General features: G+C 40.2%; 1 protein-coding gene across 1 annotated transcript in view; it reads left to right on the top strand.

The window, feature by feature from the left end:
• Nucleotides 1-4,917: 4,917 nt before the first annotated feature.
• The window catches only part of pole2 (polymerase (DNA directed), epsilon 2), a 36,037-nt gene continuing 22,592 nt past the window's right edge, over nt 4,918-18,362 (top strand). Inside the window, 5 exon segments of the mRNA XM_048538271.2 lie at nt 4,918-4,951; nt 4,954-5,065; nt 13,564-13,664; nt 16,415-16,490; nt 17,361-17,438. Of these exon segments, the coding sequence (XP_048394228.2) occupies nt 4,918-4,951; nt 4,954-5,065; nt 13,564-13,664; nt 16,415-16,490; nt 17,361-17,438 (401 nt within the window).

Genomic DNA, 18,362 nt, shown 5'->3' with positions numbered 1-18,362 from the left:
GATCTTGGGGTTCATGTCCACAGTTCCCTGAAAGCTGCCACCCAGGTGGATAGAGTTATTAAGAAGGCATTTGGTGTGTTAGCTTTCATTAATAGAGGGATTGAGTTCAAGAGCCGTGAAGTTACGTTCCAGCTAGACAGAAACCTGGTTCGGCCACATCTGGAGTACTATGTCCAGTTCTGGTTGCCTCATCACAGGAAAGATGTGGAAGCTTTGTAAAAGGTGGAGAGGAGATTTACCAGGATGTTGCCTGGAATGGAGGGAAGGTCTTACGAGGAAAGGTTGAGCGAGCTAGGGCTTTTCTCTTTAGAATGACAAAGGATGAGAGGTGACTTGATAGAGGTGTATAAGATGATCATAGGTATAGATAGAGTAGGCAGCCAGAGACTTTTTCCTAGGGTGGAGGTATCTATTACGACCGGCATAGTTTTAAAGTGAGTGGATGTAGATATAGGGGAGATGTCAGAGGTAGGTTCTTTACTCAGAGAGTGGTAGGGGCATGGAATGCATTGCCGGAGAGGTTAGTCGGCCTCATTAGGGGCATTTAAGCATCTATTAGATAGGCATATGGATGATAGAGGTTAAATAGACCTTAGGATAAAGGTAAACATTTGGCACAACATTGTGGGCCTAAGGTCCTGTACTGTGCTGTACTGTTCTATGTTCTATGTTCTAACAATTATCCTGGGGGATTTTAATCTACATATCAATTGGTCAAACGAGGTCAGTCATGGCAGCCTTGAGGAGGGTTTCGTAGAATGCATCTGCGATAATTTCCTTGAACAATATGTAATGGAACCTACGAGGGAGCAAGCTATCCTACATCTAGTCCTGTGTAATGAGACAGGAGTAATTAATGAACTCACAGTTAGGGATCCTCTCGGAAGGAGCGATCACTGTATGGTCGAATTTAAAATACAGATGGAGCATGAGAAGGTTAAATCCAGTCCTGTGCTTAAACAAAGGAGACTATGATGGGATGAGGGAGGAGTTAGCTACGGTAGAATGGAAACAAAAACTTTATGGTGGGACAATTAAGGAACAGTAGAAGACTTTCAAAATGATTTTTCACAGGGCTCAGCAGAAATATATTCTAGTGATAAGGAAGAACTGTAGGAAAAGAGACAGTCAGCCATGGATGTCTCAGGAAATAAAGGAAAGTATCAGATTGAAAAAAACACATACAAAAAAGCAAAGAGTAGTGGGAAACTAGTAGACTGGGAAATCTTTAAAGGTCAACAGAAAGCCACAAAAAAGTTATAATGAAAAGTAAGATAGATTATGAGACTAAACTAGCTCAGAAAATAAAAACAGGCAGCAGATTTTTCTATAAATATGTAAATTGTAAAAGAGCGGTGAAGGTAAACATTGGTCCTTTAGAGGATGAGAAGGCCAATTTAATAACTGGGAATGAGGAAATAGCTGAGACATCAAACAGTTATTTCATGTTGGTCTTCGCTATAGAAGACACAAATAACATGCCAACAACTAATGGCAAGAAGGTTATAGCAGGTAAGGACCTAGAAACTATCATTATCACTAAGGAGGCAGTGCTGGGCAAGCTAATGGGGCTAAAGGTAGACAAGTCTCCTGGCACTGATGAAATGCATCCCAGGATACTAAAAGAGGTGACAGGGGAAATATAGCAAATGCACTAGTAATTAATTACCAAAACTCACTGGACCCAGGGGTGGTTCCCGCAGCCAATGTGACGCCACTGTTTAAAAAAGGAAATAGACAAAAAAGCAGGTGACTATAGGCTAGTTAGCTTAACTTTGGTAGTGAGGAAAATGCTTGAATCTATCATTACGAAGAAAAAGCAAGACATCTGGATATAAATTGTCTCATTGGGAACACCCATCATGGGTTCATGAAGGGTAGGTCATGTTTAACTAATTTGGTGGAATTCTTTGAGGACATTACTTGCATGGTGGACAATGGGGAACCTGTGCATATGGTGTATCTGGATTTCCAGAAGGCATTTGACAAGGTGTCACATCAAAGGCTGCTACACAAGATAAAGTTGCCTGGTATTACAGGTAATGTACTGGCATGGATAGAGGATTGGTTGACTAGTAGAAAGCAAAGAGTAAGGGTAAAGGGTGTTTTTCTGGTTGGTGGTCAGTGGCTAATGGTGTGCCTCAGGGATCAGTGTTGGCACTGCAATTTTTTACAATTTACATGAATGATTTGGAGTCGGGGATGAAGTGTGGTGTGTCAAAATTTGCAGATGACACTAAGGTGAGTGGTAGAGCAAAGTGTGCAGAAGACACTGAAAGTCTGCAGGGGGATAATCTAAGTGAGTGGGGAAATCTCTGGCAGATGGACTACAATGTTGAGAAGTGTGAAGTCATCCATTTTGGTAGGAATAACAGCAAAATGGACTATGTTTTCAATGGTAAAAAATTGCAGAATGCTGCTGTGCAGCGGGACCTGGGTGTCCTTGTGCATGAATCGCTAAAAGTAGGATTGCAGGTGCAGCAGGAGATTAAAAAAGCAGTTGGAATTTTGTCTGTCATTGCTAGAGGGATGGAGTTTAAAAACAGGGAGGCTATGCTGCAGCTGTATAGGGTCCTGGTGAGGCCACATCTGGAGTACTGTGTGCAGTTTTGGTCTCCTTACTTGAGAAGGGATATACTAACACTGACGGGGGTAGAGAGGAGATTCACTCAGTTGATTCCAGAGTTGAGTGGGTTGGATTATAAAGAGACACTGAGTAGACTGGGATTATACTCATTGGAATTAAGAAGAATGAGGGGAGATCTTATATAAACATATAAGATTATGAAGGGAATAGATAAAGTGGAGGCAGGGAGGTTGTTTCCTCTAGCAGGTGAAACTAGGACTAGGGTGTATCACCTCAAAATAATGGGAAGCAGATGTAGGACTGAGGTCAGGAGGAACTTCTTCACCCAAAAGGTTGTGATTCTGTGGAATTCCCTACCCAGTGAAGCAGTTGAAACTACCTCGCTGAATGTTTGTAAGGCAAGGCTAGATAAATTTTTGAACAATAAAGGAATTAAGGGGTATGGTGAGTGGGCGGGTAAGTGAAGCTGAGTCTCAAAAAGATCTGCCATGATCTTATTAAATGGCAGGGCAGGCTCGAGGGGCGGATGGCCTACTCCTGCTCTTAATTCTTATGTCATAACAGAAATGCCAATAGTGATCACTTCACATCCCAAACGTAAAAAATACATTTTCTCCATCATTGTCTGAATGGTGACCAAAGCATAATATACTAAATGTGCAAAAATAACAAATCTCCCAGATATAGGTGGAGTCTTGACAAAATGTCTCTTCACAAAAATCAAGATCTCCAACAGAGCAGCCTTCCCTCTGTATTGCACAGAAGTCACAAGATTTTCCCTTGTGGGTGGATACTAATATCAGCCCTTTCCTAAAAGCTCCAGACCTCCCATAAAATTTTCTCCCTGTGTAAGGCTATCAAACCCCATAACTCAAGGGAATGAGTCCTAATTGGGTAAGTAGTCTTCATTTTAGAGAAATGAAGGACATTGATTTGCTCCTCCTTATTTTTCGTGTATTAGGGTTTTTAGAAGCCTGTCAGGTAAGGTAAATGTTGTTGCTGCTACAGATGCCATCTCTCTGTTTGTTGGGCTAGTTGTTGCTGCAGACAGTGACTGCCTGTCTGCCACAGTAGCTACTGCTACAGTGGGCAGTGAATCAGACCTTTTATAGCATGGAAGGAGGCTGTTCGGTCCATCATGTTCACACTGGTCATTAACATTAATTTATTATAATCCCATTTTACAGCACTTGGCCTATAGCCTTGTATCCTTAGCATTTCATATGTTCATTTACATATTTCATAAATGTTTTGAGGGCTATTGCCTTAATCATCTTTTAGGCAGTGAGTTCCAGATACTCACAAACCTTTGGGTGAAAACATTTTATTTCAAATCTCCTTGAAACCTCCTGCTCTCTTACCTTAAAACTATGCACCTGGTTATTAATTTGTCTACTCACAGGAAACATTTCTCCCTATTAATCCTGCCTATACCCCTCAGTACTTTGCATGCTTCAATCAGATTCTCCCTCAGACTTCTCTGCTCTGAGGAAAACAACCCTGACCTATCTAGAACAAAGTAAAGAACTTTAGATGCTGTTAATCTAAAACAAAACTAATTCTTCAGAACAGTTCTCCAGCAATTTTTGCTTTTGTCTCAACCTATCTAGTCTCTGTTCAGAGCTGAATCACTCAAGTCCAGGCAACATTCTGGTGAATCTATTTTGCATCTTCTCAAGTGCAATATCATTGTTCCTTTAGTGTGACATGATTACTGCACATTGCATTCCAACTATTCCTACAAACTAACAAACTCTGTACTCCACATAATAAAATGTGAGGCTGGATGAACACAGCAGGCCAAGCAGCATCTCAGGAGCACAAAAGCTGATGTTTCGGGCCCAGACCCTTCATCTGGGCCCGAAACGTCAGCTTTTGTGCTCCTGAGATGCTGCTTGGCCTGCTGTGTTCATCCAGCCTCACATTTTATTATCTTGGAATTCTCCAGCATCTGCAGTTCCCATTATCTCTGTACTCCACATGCCTTCTTCAGCACCTTATCTATTCATCCTGCTGCCTTCAAGAATCTATTGACATGCACATCACAGTGCCTCTGATCCTCTGTACTTCCTCGGGTCCTACAATTCAATGTCTTGCCTTGTTAGTCCTCTCAGAATGCATCACCTCACACCTTTCAGGCTAACATCATCAAACACAAATCACATCCCGGTAATGACCTCATACAACCGTTCCATCAGGCAGCAGAGACAGAAGCCTCAACACATGCAGAAGCTGGTTCAGGAACATCTTCTTTCTGGTCACTATCAAACTGTCTATTGAAGTGGTTGCTCTTTTAGGCGGTACGTGCCTGAGACGTAGCTGCTATTTTTATGAATGAACCAGGTTGGCGCTATACTCAGAATCCGGTTACTCTGCTTTGTGACGAACCGCACTTTGGCGCCAAAACTGCAGGATGGCGACGAAAGTGAAGAACAAAGTTTCAGCTGCTTTTAAAATGCACGGATTAATTTTGAGATCGTAAGTAGGAAATCAGTTATTTCAAAACCAACTACTTTAATTGAAAAAAATTAGGAAGCTAAACGTTAGAGTTTGCTGATATTTTTTCTACTTGTTAAAATGATTTGTTTAACCCGTCTCTATGTCGTTTAGTCCTAAAACTGCTGATGTTCGTATATAAAATACATTAACATAGATACTGTCTCTGAAGTAATTACGCGCAATAATTAAGATGGCCTAATTTTGGTGAAAGATTTTAAGTAAAACACTTACGCAGTTCTGTATTTTTTAAGCTTATTTCTCAAATACTCGATCTCTGGCGTGCTGAAAGTTGTTCAACAACAATTATAGTTAGACGGAAGCCTTACACAGGAGGAAAAGTGTTTTAGACTAAAATTAGACTAATATGTAATCAGATTAAAATAGACAGAAGTCAGAGGGAGTGAGGAGGAAGGACTAAAAGCTTGGCAGACGATGGTTTCCAGAGGAGGGCCTGAAAGGAATGATTTGATGGGAGCCTTTGCAGAATATAGTAGAGAAACAACTGAGGGACCTTGTCAGGGGAATGTGTAAACCGGAACCTAAAGAATGCAACAAAGTTTTTGGACAACTGTGAGGCAAGAAAAGGTTACAAACAAAGAAGGAGATGAAGCCGTAAAGGGTTTTAAAGACAAGGCCCTCTTCTGCATTCAGAGCTTTTTAGCGTCTGATGAGACTAATTTGGGGTTAGGTTTGCAAGCACGGCGAATGTGATGGCTGAGTGCGATGGTGTAGGGTCGGATACTAAGCAGAGCTTTGGATGAACTGATGTTTATAGGGGCAAAAGGAAAGAAGGGCTTCAAATACTGAAATAGTTGTGTCTTAAAGTAACAAAAGGCTAAAAGTTTCTGGCTTTGAGGATGTTAGTCCCGAGGTGGGGACGTGTTTACCTTCAATAGCTTTTAATCCCCATACGCAGCAAGAACTAATCTAATTCTTCCTTGAAAATATTCAAAGACCCTGTGTCTCAAAAGACAGTGGAGCAGAGTTCTAGAGACTCACAACCTTATGTAAGGAAAAAAATATTCTCTTCATGTGTGTTTTAAATGCTTGACTACTTATCTTTAACCAAGAAAATAAAGTACAAGATTTTCCTACAAGAGGAAATATTCTTTCCACACTTGCAACTTCAAAAAGAGGACAAAAGTATGTTACAATCTGATTGCTTCTTACTGTTCCAAGTTTCAGTGGATCCATGCTGACTCTATCCAACCTTCCTGCATGAGACAGCCTGTCCATTCTATTATTAATTTAGTAAATCTTGTCTGAACTACCTCCATTGCATTTACATCCATCCTTAGATAAGGGGACTGATATTTGAGGTACGGTCACACCCTGTGTAATGGCAGCATAACTTCCTTATTGGTGTATTCTGTTCCCTTCACAATAATCAATGACATGCTATTCGTTGATAACAAAGTGTGGAGCTGGATGAACACAGCAGGCCAAGCAGCATCTCAGGAGCACAAAAGCTGACGTTTCGGGCCTAGACCCTTCAGGGTCTAGGCCCGAAACGTCAGCTTTTGTGCTCCTGAGATGCTGCTTGGCCTGCTGTGTTCATCCAGCTCCACACTTTGTTATCTTGGATTCTCCAGCATCTGCAGTTCCCATTATCACTCACACATTCTATTCACTTCACTGATTACATGCTGCACCTGCATACTAGCCTGTTGAGATTCATGTAGTAGGGATACCCAGATCCTTGTGCAATCTCTCAGCATTTAGAATAACATACTTTGTTTTTACTCCTCCTGCCAAAATGGATAATTTCACATTATCTCGCATCATATCCCATTTGTCAGATTTTTGCCCAGTCTCTTAACCTATCCATGTCAATTTTCAGTCTCTTCACCCAAATCATTGGTGTAAGTATTAAAAGTTGAGGCTGGAACCTGTGACATAACACGTGTTACATTTTGCCCACCAAGAAATGATGCAGTTATGCCCACTCTCTCTTTCCTGTTAGCTAAGCCAATGTGTTACATATTGCAGCACGAGCTTTTATTTTCTACAATGGCTTTTGATGTCATATTTTATCAAGTACCTTCTGGAAATCTAAGTGTGGTTTTTCCACAGATTTCCCCATTATTCACCTTAAAATAAAAGTCAGGAAACAAGATGGTCAAGGGATGATAAGAGGTGCAATTTGGAGAAACCACCATGGAGAATCAGTTTGGGCGAAACTCAGAACCAACAACAGGCAGAAAACGTGGATAGCAGCAGTTCTTAGGCTCCTTAACATATAATTGTGTCAGGAAGATGCATAAATTTAGAAATTAAGGACACATGAAACAATGGTAATTCAACAAAGGAATGGAAGGTATTGGTGACAGATCTCTTAAACAGCACTTCCAAAACAATAATATACTCATTGATAATAAAATGTGAGGCTGGATGAACACAGCAGGCCAAGCAGCATCTCAGGAGCACAAAAGCTGACGTTTCGGGCCTAGACCCTTCATCAGAGTACATCAGCTTTTGTGCTCCTGAGATGCTGCTTGGCCTGCTGTGTTCATCCAGCCTCACATTTTATTATCTTGGAATCTCCAGCATCTGCAGTTCCCATTATCTCTAATATACTCATTGATCCTTGGTTTGGTTTCATGAAGGCCACTTGTCACTAGATCTTATTCTAGTCTTGATCTCCATATAAACAAAAAAGCTGAACTTGTAAGATGAACAGAAGAGTCATTGCCCCAAGACATGAAGGCAGCATTTGACTATATATGACTAATAAAATGAACTTGAGTATTGCTGAAAAAAGATACAGTTTGTTGACACTTTTTAATTTGCACTCATCAGGACAATGTGCAAGAGTTGTCAACCTAAAGGAAAAACGAGATTTATACTGTATGAGACAAGAATTTGTTTTTAAGTCGGTTCTGTTTGGTAGAGGCCTTGCATGGAGAATGCACCAGTTAAGTGGTGACTGATGGTTAACTGCCAAGCTTTGTTTAAATTTTAAACTAAACAGGTTGACTCTTCTCAAGGCATTGTCCTGAGAAATAAACTGACAAAGGCTGTCATTAGATTGTACTGAAGAAATTAATGGGTCTGAAAGGTAATAAATTCTCAGAGCCTGGTAGTGTGTATCCCAGGTTTTTAAAGGTGTTGGCCAGAGAAATAGTCGATGTTTTGGTGATTATCCTTCAAAATTCTATAGGTCTAGAATGAATCCTACAGATGAAAGGTAACAACTGTCATCCCACTATCTACAAAGTGAGCAAGAGAGAAAACATTTTATTTCTTGAGTGCTTATTGTTTCATCACACGCTGTGCTACATTTAAATACTGTCTAGCCAACTCACCCACTCAATTTAATCTTTTCTGAAAATTTGACAAATAGTGCAAATATGTGGTCTCCGAACTCTGACACACCAATTTCTCCTGAATTAATTTCAGTAGTCCTCTCACCTCATGCCCAAAAACTAATTTAATTGGACTGAATATGGGAGATTCATTTGGTGCATCCCTAATTGCAAAACGTACAAATGGAATTCCTTTATCCTAATCCTCTGGATATACTTGCCTATAAGCCCTCAACATGGTCTTTAATGTTTGTTGCCACCATTGATGCTCCCTGCGATTGTAGATGGTATGCAGTGGAACTGAATTGTTTTATTCCTAAGCTATCCATAACTTGGTCACCACATTACCACAAGGATGTGGATGCTTTGGAGAGGGTGCAGAGGAGCTTCATCAGGATGTTGCCTGGTATGGAGGGTGCTAGCTATGAAGAGAGGTGAGTAGATTCGGATTATTTTCATTGGAAAGACAGAGATTGAGGGGGCACCTGATTGAGGTCTACAAAATCATGAGGGGTATAGACAAGGTGGATAGCAAAAAGCTTTTTCCCAGAGTGGGGGACTCAATTACTGGGTGTCATGAGTTCAAAGTGAGAGGAGGAACGTTTAAGGGAGATATGTGTGGAAAGTTCTTTACACAGAGGGTGGTGGGTGCCTGGAACGCGTTGCCAGTGGAGGTGGTAGACGCAGACATGTTAGCGTCTTTTAAGATATATTTGGACAGGTACATGGATGGGCAGGGAACAAATGGACACAGACCGTTAGAAAATAGATGACAGGTTTAGACAGAGGATCTTGATCAGCGCAGGCTTAGAGGGCCGAAGGGCCTGTTCCTGTGCTGTAGGTTTCTTTGTTCTTTGTTCCTTGAATAATTTTGACACAAAATTTGACCCTTGACCTGATTGTATCTCTGTGGGTAGTCTGTATCTGGTGAAAAATTTGAGTAATTCTTCTACAACCCTTTTAGCTGTGACATTGCGCAATAGAATGACCTCTAGATAACTAGTGCACACATCCATTATTGTCAACAAATACTGATTCCCAGTTTTTGTCTTAGGAAAGGGCCCTACACAATTAATTAAGACCCTTGTAAAATGTTCTTCAAATGCAGTAATGGATATTAAAGGTGCTGATTTTATCACTGCCTGAGGTTTTTCAATTACCTGACATGTTTGGCAAAATTCAAATATATCCTTACGCAGTTCAGGCCAGTAAAAATGTTTTTGTATTTTGACTTGAGTTTTCCTTACTCCCAAATGACCTCCTAATGGTAATTCATGTGCGACCTGCAACACCTCCTTTCTATGACATATCGGTAATACAACTTGATGAACTTCTGCCCATTTCTCATCTGCCTGAATATGTGTATGTCTCCATTTCCTCATCAAATGATTTTTAAGGCAGTTACATTCTGGTATACATTCAGATTCTTCTTCTATGTATGCTTTTTGATCCAACTGTTCCAGTTTTTCATCTTTCTGTTGTAATTCAGTTAATTTCTTTTGAACAAAAAATATCCATTTTGTTCTCCACTTCTTGTTTTTTCTCAACCACTTGCTCAACCATGGTCTCTGATAATGGTATTTCAATTTCCTTATCCTTATTCTTTGAGTTTTCCTTTGGCTTCAACTTGTGGCTTTGAGACCTGTTATCGCACAGTCAGGAAAAATCCCAAGATATACTTCCTGTAATACATCAGTTGCCTGATTTTCCACTGGCTATTCAAACATAGTGGGCAACCCTCCCATCTATGATCCAGCAATATCATCATCAAGTACAAATTGTACTGCTGGAGCTGAGAGTTCCTCAAGTACTCCGACAACCACTTCACTTTTCACTGGACTCTCCAACCTCACATAACATAACAGACCACTTCTCATCTCGCGATAAATTCCACATATTACTACATTTTTATGGCACTGCTCCTTCTAAGTTACATAGCTCCTCCTTTGTCAACATCAAAGATTGGCATGCCCCCCCTATCTCTTATATTGTAATTTCTTTGCCTGCACCTCCTGGCATGTACAAGTAAAGCTTACGCTTGCAAGTTTTGGTCTCCCTGCTATAGGAAGAATGTTGTGAAGCTTGAAAGGGTTCAGAAAAGATTTACAAGCTTGATTCCAGTGTTGGGGGGTTTGAGCTATAGGGAAAGGTTGAATAGATTAGGGCTATTTTCCCTGGAGCATTGAAGGCTGAGGGGTGACCTTATAGAGCTTTATAAAAATGATGGTGGTCATGGATAGGGTAAATAGACAAGATATTTTCCCCATGGTGGGGAGTTCAAAACTTGAGGGCTTAGGTATAAGATGAGGGGGGAGAGATTTAAAAGTGACCTGAGGGGTAACCTTTTCATGCAGGGTGTGGTGTGTGTATGGAATGAACAGCCGCAAAAAGTGAGGTGGCTGGTACAATTACAACATTTAAAAAGCATCTGGGTGTATACATGATTAGGAAGGGTTTAGAGGCCTATAGGCCAAATGCTGGCATACAGGACTAGATTTATTTAGGATACCTGGACGGCATGGACACGTTGGACTAAAGAGGCTGTTTCCGTGCTGTATACCTCTATGACTCCAAGATCTGGCACTTTCTTCTCAACCAAACCCAGACCAGGTTGTATATTCTGGTGCAGCTTTTTAATTTCTCCTGTGCTTTCCTTTACCACTTCAACAAAACTCACTGGCTTATCATCCTTTCCCATATCTGTCTTCCCAGTGCTCTTTTTAAATCACCAACACTGTGATTTCATTTGGCCTACTTTATTGCAGTGAAAACACCTGAGACTTTTTAGTTCTCACCCCTCGCGCCTCCCCAATGAGATCATTTTTACTCTGTGGTAGACTATCTTCGCTATCTTCTATTAGCTATCCTTTTCCCTTACCACCTGAGGGTTCCTCCTTTCCCCAATTTCCCCATACCTCACAAATTGAAATTGTTATTGGAAGCCAAACTTTGAATTATGAACCAACTGATAATCATCAGCCATCTCCAATGCTAACCGTAGAGATAGCAAGATTGAAAGTCCGCAAGCCAATTAAAGAATCAAAGCCATTAAACGAGATAATGGGAACTGCAGATGCTTAGGAATCCAAGATGGCAAGGTGTGGGGCTGGATGGGCACGGCGGGCCGGGCGGGGTCTCAGGGGCGCAGGGGCTGGCGTTTTGGGCCGGGACCCTTCATCGGGGGTCTGGGCCCGAAGCGTCGGCTTTTGTGCTCCTGGGGTGCTGCTTGGCCTGCTGTGTTCATTCAGCTTCACACTTTGTTATCAAAGCCATTAAACGGTCAGGATGAGCTAACTAAGCACACACTGTAAAGTATGTAACGCAGATAGCATTGATGTATTTAAAAGGAAGCTGAACAAGAATATTAGTGATGGAGAACGGATTTGAAGAATTTGCTGACAGTTTCAAGTGAAGAAAATTAAGAGGAATGTCACATGGATAATATATGACAGGTCGGCACAACATCGAGGGCCGAAGGGCCTGTACTGTGCTGTTATGTTCTATGTTCTATCTCCTTTGTTCAGTTGAAACTGGAGCAGTGTGTGTACATGATCTTTATGTCTGCATTAAACATGGCTCTATGTATTAATATGTATAGATTCCAGTATGACCCAGCATACCATGCTATGAACCCAGTTGAAAATGTTAGTGGTTTCTCAGCATAATTATATGCATACTCTGGACAGCGAGTGCTAAATAATCCTGTTACAACTGTGTATGTGGTTGGACACTGTTTTGGGATTTACAAAGATGGTTAAGCACCGTCATACCTTATTTGTTGTGAACAGCTGAAAGAATATGCTGTTTGACATGATCTGCCAGTGTTGGATAAAATATTTCAACAACATTATCTTTTCTTAGCAATATTTAAGTTCTGTACCAGCAAACAGAAAAATTAAGTCAATGGAAATTAAGGGAAACAATCCTCCACTGATTAAAATGATACCTAATAGGAAGGAAGGTGGTTGTGATTATGGCAGGCCAATCATCTCAGCTTCAAGACACTATTGCAGGAATTCCTTGTGGTAGTACCATTGGCCTAACCATTTACAGCAATGGCCTTCCCGTTATCACAAGGGCAGATATTTGGACATTTGTTGATGATTGTGCAATTTGTACTCCCATTCACAACTCCTCAGATATTGAAGCAATCCATATATGTATACTACAAGACCTGGGCATTTTCCAAATTAGTATCCAATGAACATTCCTTAGTCAGCTGACGCTGGTTGTTTTCTTTCCTGCAGAAAAATGTAGGCTTCTTTTCAGGTACTGATAGCCGATTTCAGCAATCTAATTACAAGGTCATTTAAGCAAGCAGAGAATAGCTTTACTTCCTTCATCAGAGTTTCCCTTGCAAAGTGAAGAAGTTACTGGAAAAGCATGATCTCCCATTAGGTTAAAATGGACGCTGATGCCTTCCTTTGTCCATAGCTAGCTGGAGGCAGATGAGTTGTCTTCATGACTGATGTGATAGCTTCAGCTGGAATGTCTATACATTGCATGAGGTTCAGAAGTTTCTGAAAATATGATTGTGAAGTCAGCTTCAGCTATTTTGAATCTAGCAAGGCTGTCCATTTTCAAAAGAGACCAAACTTAAAAACAAAAATATAGTAAGTAATTCACTTTTTATTTGTAATTTTCCTTCCTGCCTTCTGCCATGACAGTGAAAAGAATCAATGTATGTTTATTTTTAAAAGTGCCTGATCTCTACCAAGATCATTATCTTGTGATCAGGAAACTCTAACATGCTCTGAAAGTAACAAAGTGATGCAAAATAGGAAGGAACAAGATGATTTTCCATGTAACTTAGTTTCTGATCTCCATCATTAGGGTTAGGGTGGAGTTATCTAGTGGGTGCCATTTGCTTCAGCTTGAGGGTTGTGGGGGTGTACTGATATTTGAGGGGGAATTCTTCTTGGGAACCACAGTTGTGCATTGCCCAATGCAAGTCTGAAAAGTACTTTTTTGGAGACCATGGAAACCACATGCTTATTTGTTCGAAAGCTTGTTGACTTACAATAATTTTTAAAAGGAAATTAATGGCATATGCCATGGATAAATTCCTAATTTTTGCTTTCTAAACAAATGTTTCCCACTACAATAAACTATGGCATATAATACTTTGTAAAAGATTCATAACCATCTACTATTTTATTTCTCAATGACCAGTAATGCTGCAGAATTTCTCGTGGATGTTCTTGAGACAGTTGATGAGTTGAACCTTGAAGATGCAATTGAACGTATCATTGATGCAGTTGAAAAACAGCCATGTAAGTAATTAAGACCCTAAAATCTATTGCGAATCAGCTTCAAGTTTTGTGTAGAGCAGTATTCAATCCTCAGAATCAGCTTTGTGAAGGGAAAAATATTCTGCTACATGCAATGACTACAGTAGAATTCTTGAGCATTGTTAGGAAGGATATTCGTGCTTTTGGCCCAGCCAGAGTTGCTTTTGGATTCTATGTACCTGTACTGGGATTTTAATTGTGAAAATAGGATAGGCAAATGATTGGATTCTAACAGGTTCCATGCACTCACTTGGGGAATCCAGTGTTGAGGCTCTAACAACTGCCCCGAGCTGGACTTAGTAAGTGGCCTATGTACTAACGGGGAAGTAATGTATGTTCTGTGGCTAATGGAATGTTGGCCCTTATTTCAAAGAGAGGTTGAGTATAAGAATGAGGATGTCAACCATATAAGATACTGATGTCTCCTCATTTAAGGAAAGAACATTTCATCAGACGCAGTTAAGAGAAGGTTCACTAGGATGATCCCTGGTATTGATGGATTGTCTAATGAGCAAAGGCTAAACAGGTTGGAATTGTACTCACTGAAATTTAGAAGAATGTGAGATGATCTCACTGAAACATGGGATCGTTCAGGGGTTTGACGGGGTAAATACTGAGAAGAAGTTGACCCCTTATGGAAGAGAGTGTACAACCAGAAAGCATAGGTCTCAGAAAAAAGTGATGCCAATTTAAGACTGATTTGGGAAGAATTTCTTCTCTTAGAGGGTTGACAGTCTTTGGAACTCCTTGCCACAGAAATCTGTGGGGGCAGAGCTTTGTGTATATTTAAGGCTGAAATAAATCAATAGAGGAACCACAGGTTACGAGAAAGTGGCAGGAAAGTGGATGTGAGGAATTCAGATCAGTATTGATCATATTGAATGCAGAGCAGGCTCAAAGGCTGAATGGCATCTTTAACAAAATGTTATGACATGCTTTGTAGGAATTTTATCAAGGTCATAAATGAAATATTAGGATAGGTAAGTAAATAGTTTGTCAATGACGCACGTTTTAACAGCTTCTTGAAAGAGGAGAGCAAGGAGAGTGTTAAGAAGGCAACCTTAGAGCTTCGGCCTAGGCAGCTGAAGGCACAGTCACCAATGATGGGTAATTAAAATCAGAGATGCACATTTAGCCAGAAGTGGAGGAATGCAAAGATCTCAAAGGAGATTATAGAGATCAGGAGTTGTGCAGCAATGTAAGGATTTAAAGGAGCAGATGGGCATTTCAAAACAAGCATTTTTGGACCAGGAGTCAGTGTCGCTCATTGAGCGCAGAACTGCCCGGTAAATAGCTGGTTCCGAGCTTAGGTTGTGGTCACCAAATCAGACACATTTCTCCCACATCACTCTTTGAGCCACACTTCAGTCTGTTTACCCTATGCCATTTAGTTCATGGCTGACATGGTACTCCAGGGAATACCTTTTGTGGTTTTGCATTTTAATTTAGTACCTAGCTATTTGTCTTTCCTCGGCAGAAACTTTCCTCATTTGATTTAAGTCATTGTTATCTACGTGAGCCACATGTCACTGGGCTGTCTCCTCTCCCACGACAAGTTCCTCTGCAGCCCCAATGAGATATCCTTAACACTGGCACCAGTCTTTGGGACTCAGACCTGCTGCAGAGAATGGTATCTATTCCCCTAACTATGCTATTCCCCAATTATAACTATATTTCTTCTTTCTCCCTCAACTTGAAACAGCTCCTCTACCTCAGTGCTGGCTATAGTCCCCACTCTCATCTACTCAGAGAGTAGGAACCTCAAACCTGTTAGTCAAGGATAAGGACTGAAGCTCTTGCAATGCTACCTTCCTGCATCCCCCTACCTGTCTCACTCTATCATACACTCCTGCCCCGACCACTTACCAAATTGAAGGTAGTTAATCTAAGGGGTGTGTATAGCTCCTGAAACAAAGCATCTAGGTAACTATCCCTCTTCCTGATACGTTGCAATGTCTTAAGTTTGGACTCCTACTCTTCAGCTTTGAATTGGCCTCATATCTATTCATTGAGTTGGAAGCTCTTAATGAAGAGAACTCTTTTCAGCTTTGTAGTTTTAGAGCATCCCCAGTCACAAAAAAAGCCTTGAGGAAAGGTTGCAAAATTGTGATAATGTTGATTTAACAGCATGTGACAGCAGTCTAAATTCTGAGTACCCACTTCATTTGTTATTCTTGTAGTTGATGATGGTGAAAATAGAGTTTATAAATAGTATAGAGAGGTGTTTCAAAATTATAATGGTAAGATTCTTCTACATTGTGGTGGCACGGTGGATCAGTGGTTAGCACCGCTGCCTCACAGCGCCAGGGACCCGGTTCAATTCCACCCTTGGAGTTTGCACATTCTCCATGTGTTTGCGGGGATTTTCTCCGGGTGGTCTGATTTCCTCCTACAGTCCATTGATGTGCAGGCTAGGTGGATTGATCATACTAAATTGTCCGTAGTGTTCAGGGATGTGTAGCTTAGGTGGGCTGTCGGCATATGGATCTGGTTGGGATGCTCCAAGGGTTGGTGAGGACTTGTTGGGCCGAAGGGCCTGTTTCCACACTGTATGATTCTCTGATTGTATCAACATTTTGAAGTTGTAGATTTTGTATGTGATTCTTTACCCATCTGATAGGGATTCATGTGTGTTGGAGACCTGTGTGTTCATTCTTTTAAAAATCCAGATTTAAAACTAGAAACAAAACAATGCAAAAACAACGTTTGATTTGTGTGTTTCTACTTTTCAGTGAACTGCAACATGATAGAGCAATCAATGGTGGAGGCAGCAGTCCAGGAGTGCAGTCAGACGTGTGATGAAACTATGTAGGTCAAATTAAAGACTTATGTGCTAGATTGACCAGATATTGTGGTTGGCAATCTCACTCAGCTTTCAGCTTTTATGTACTTTGATAAATACCTCAGAAATGCCACATTTCTGCTCCTATTAAACAAAAGCCCAATATTTTTAATGTGGGGAATATCCATTCACTAATATTTTAAGACTTCCATTACCCTCAAATTTAGTTGCATATTAATTAGACTATAATAATACAGCAGGCAAATGTAAAATTTGTTACTTCTATCACTCCATCTTGAATCCAGAGTTCTTTGATCTTGCTTCTCATTCTCAATGCTTTCCCTGAATTCACTTTCTGACCCAGTCTTTCATTCTCAGTCTTTTTTTTTAAACTGAAATTTTCCTCCGGTACACATTCTAAATGGAGACTGCTGCCAGATCAACAGTACAAATGCATCTAAAGCACAATGAAGATATCCTGTCATCTCTGTGGCAATTAGATTTGCCTTGTCACCTGGCTGATGCATCTTAACATATGGTGAGATTTTCCATGCAATTCAGATGTCTGGCAAATAAAAGGGGGAACTCAAGGTACTTTTTTCCTAGCAATAATTTCTGCCTGGTTTCTGGCCGTCAGGAAGATAAAAGTTTCAGTGAAAAACAAAAATACAACGAACTGTTGCATGAAGCATAACAAATTAAATATCAGAGTTTAAATAAATTATAAATGAGTAGAAGAGAAATAGAGTGCTGCATTTTTTTTTCCTGCAAGACCACAGTGGGTCACCACTGAAGATGTATGTTATTTTCTTCTGTTCGAACAGTCATAACAGTAAAATATAGAGGTGTATTTTTTTGCTAAATTATTCTTGATAATAGTGTGTTTATATTTACAGAGAACACATCTTCAACATAATTGGTGCATTTGATGTTCCTCGTCACATCTACAATACAGAAAGGAAGAAATTTTTACCGTGAGTTTCACTAATTCTGTTTATTTAGGAGTTCAAACAGTTCATAATTTTTATTTGTGTAACTTATGTTGGAAATATTGTTCTTTTAGGGGTCAGATTTATTATGATTTTTATGGGCTTGGCTACCACATAATTTCAAAAACTCCTATGTGTGTAGTGGCACTGTTACATTTGATAAACCGCTGGAATATTTGTCTGTAGATAACTCATCGTAACTTACATTTTCCTTTCACATGTTCAGCCATTATTTCTTGAAAATTTTCTTTACTGCTTCATTATGTCCAAAGATGTGCAGGTTAGGTGGATTAGCTGTGGGAAATCAGGGCTAGAGGGTAGGGGTTGGGTCTGGATGGGAACCTCGTAGGAGTATCGGTGTGATCTTGATGGGCTGAATGGCCAGGTTCCACACTGTAGGGATTCTATGATTCTATGTATCCTGTTCATCCCTAGCTAGCCTGTCTTAGGTTACATAGGATACAAAGTCTTGGTCATTCTTGAGATACAATATCATAGTAGCATTTAATGTTTTGTATTTTTAAACAGGAATAAATTTGATCTTTCATTCACTGCAGAAGTTAAGCAGTTCAGTTACTCTTGGAACTTTGTATTCTAACTCATCACTGTTACAAAGTCTAGGTTCTGCCTCCTTGATTTCAAATACAGTAGCTAATTCAATGAATAAGCTGTGAAGTTTTCTCTCTTTGTTGCATATCTCTCAATGTAGATAGGTACTGATATTCTTTATAGCATGGAAGGCGGTGAGAACAGCGTGAAAGCTATTATGACACAAGGAGAGATATTCAACATTCACACAAGATGAAAACTAAAATGGTTAGGCCTCCAGATACTGGTTGAATCCAATTATTCATGCAATGGCAAGAAGGGTTTTCAAAATAAATAAAACATTCTTGGTGAACAAGAATG

Source organism: Stegostoma tigrinum, chromosome 10 (genome assembly GCF_030684315.1).
Source record: "Stegostoma tigrinum isolate sSteTig4 chromosome 10, sSteTig4.hap1, whole genome shotgun sequence".
Classification (NCBI taxonomy): Eukaryota; Metazoa; Chordata; class Chondrichthyes; order Orectolobiformes; family Stegostomatidae; genus Stegostoma; species Stegostoma tigrinum.
The sequence above is the reverse complement of the archived record's forward strand: the minus strand, read 5'-3'. Positions and strand labels throughout refer to the sequence as shown.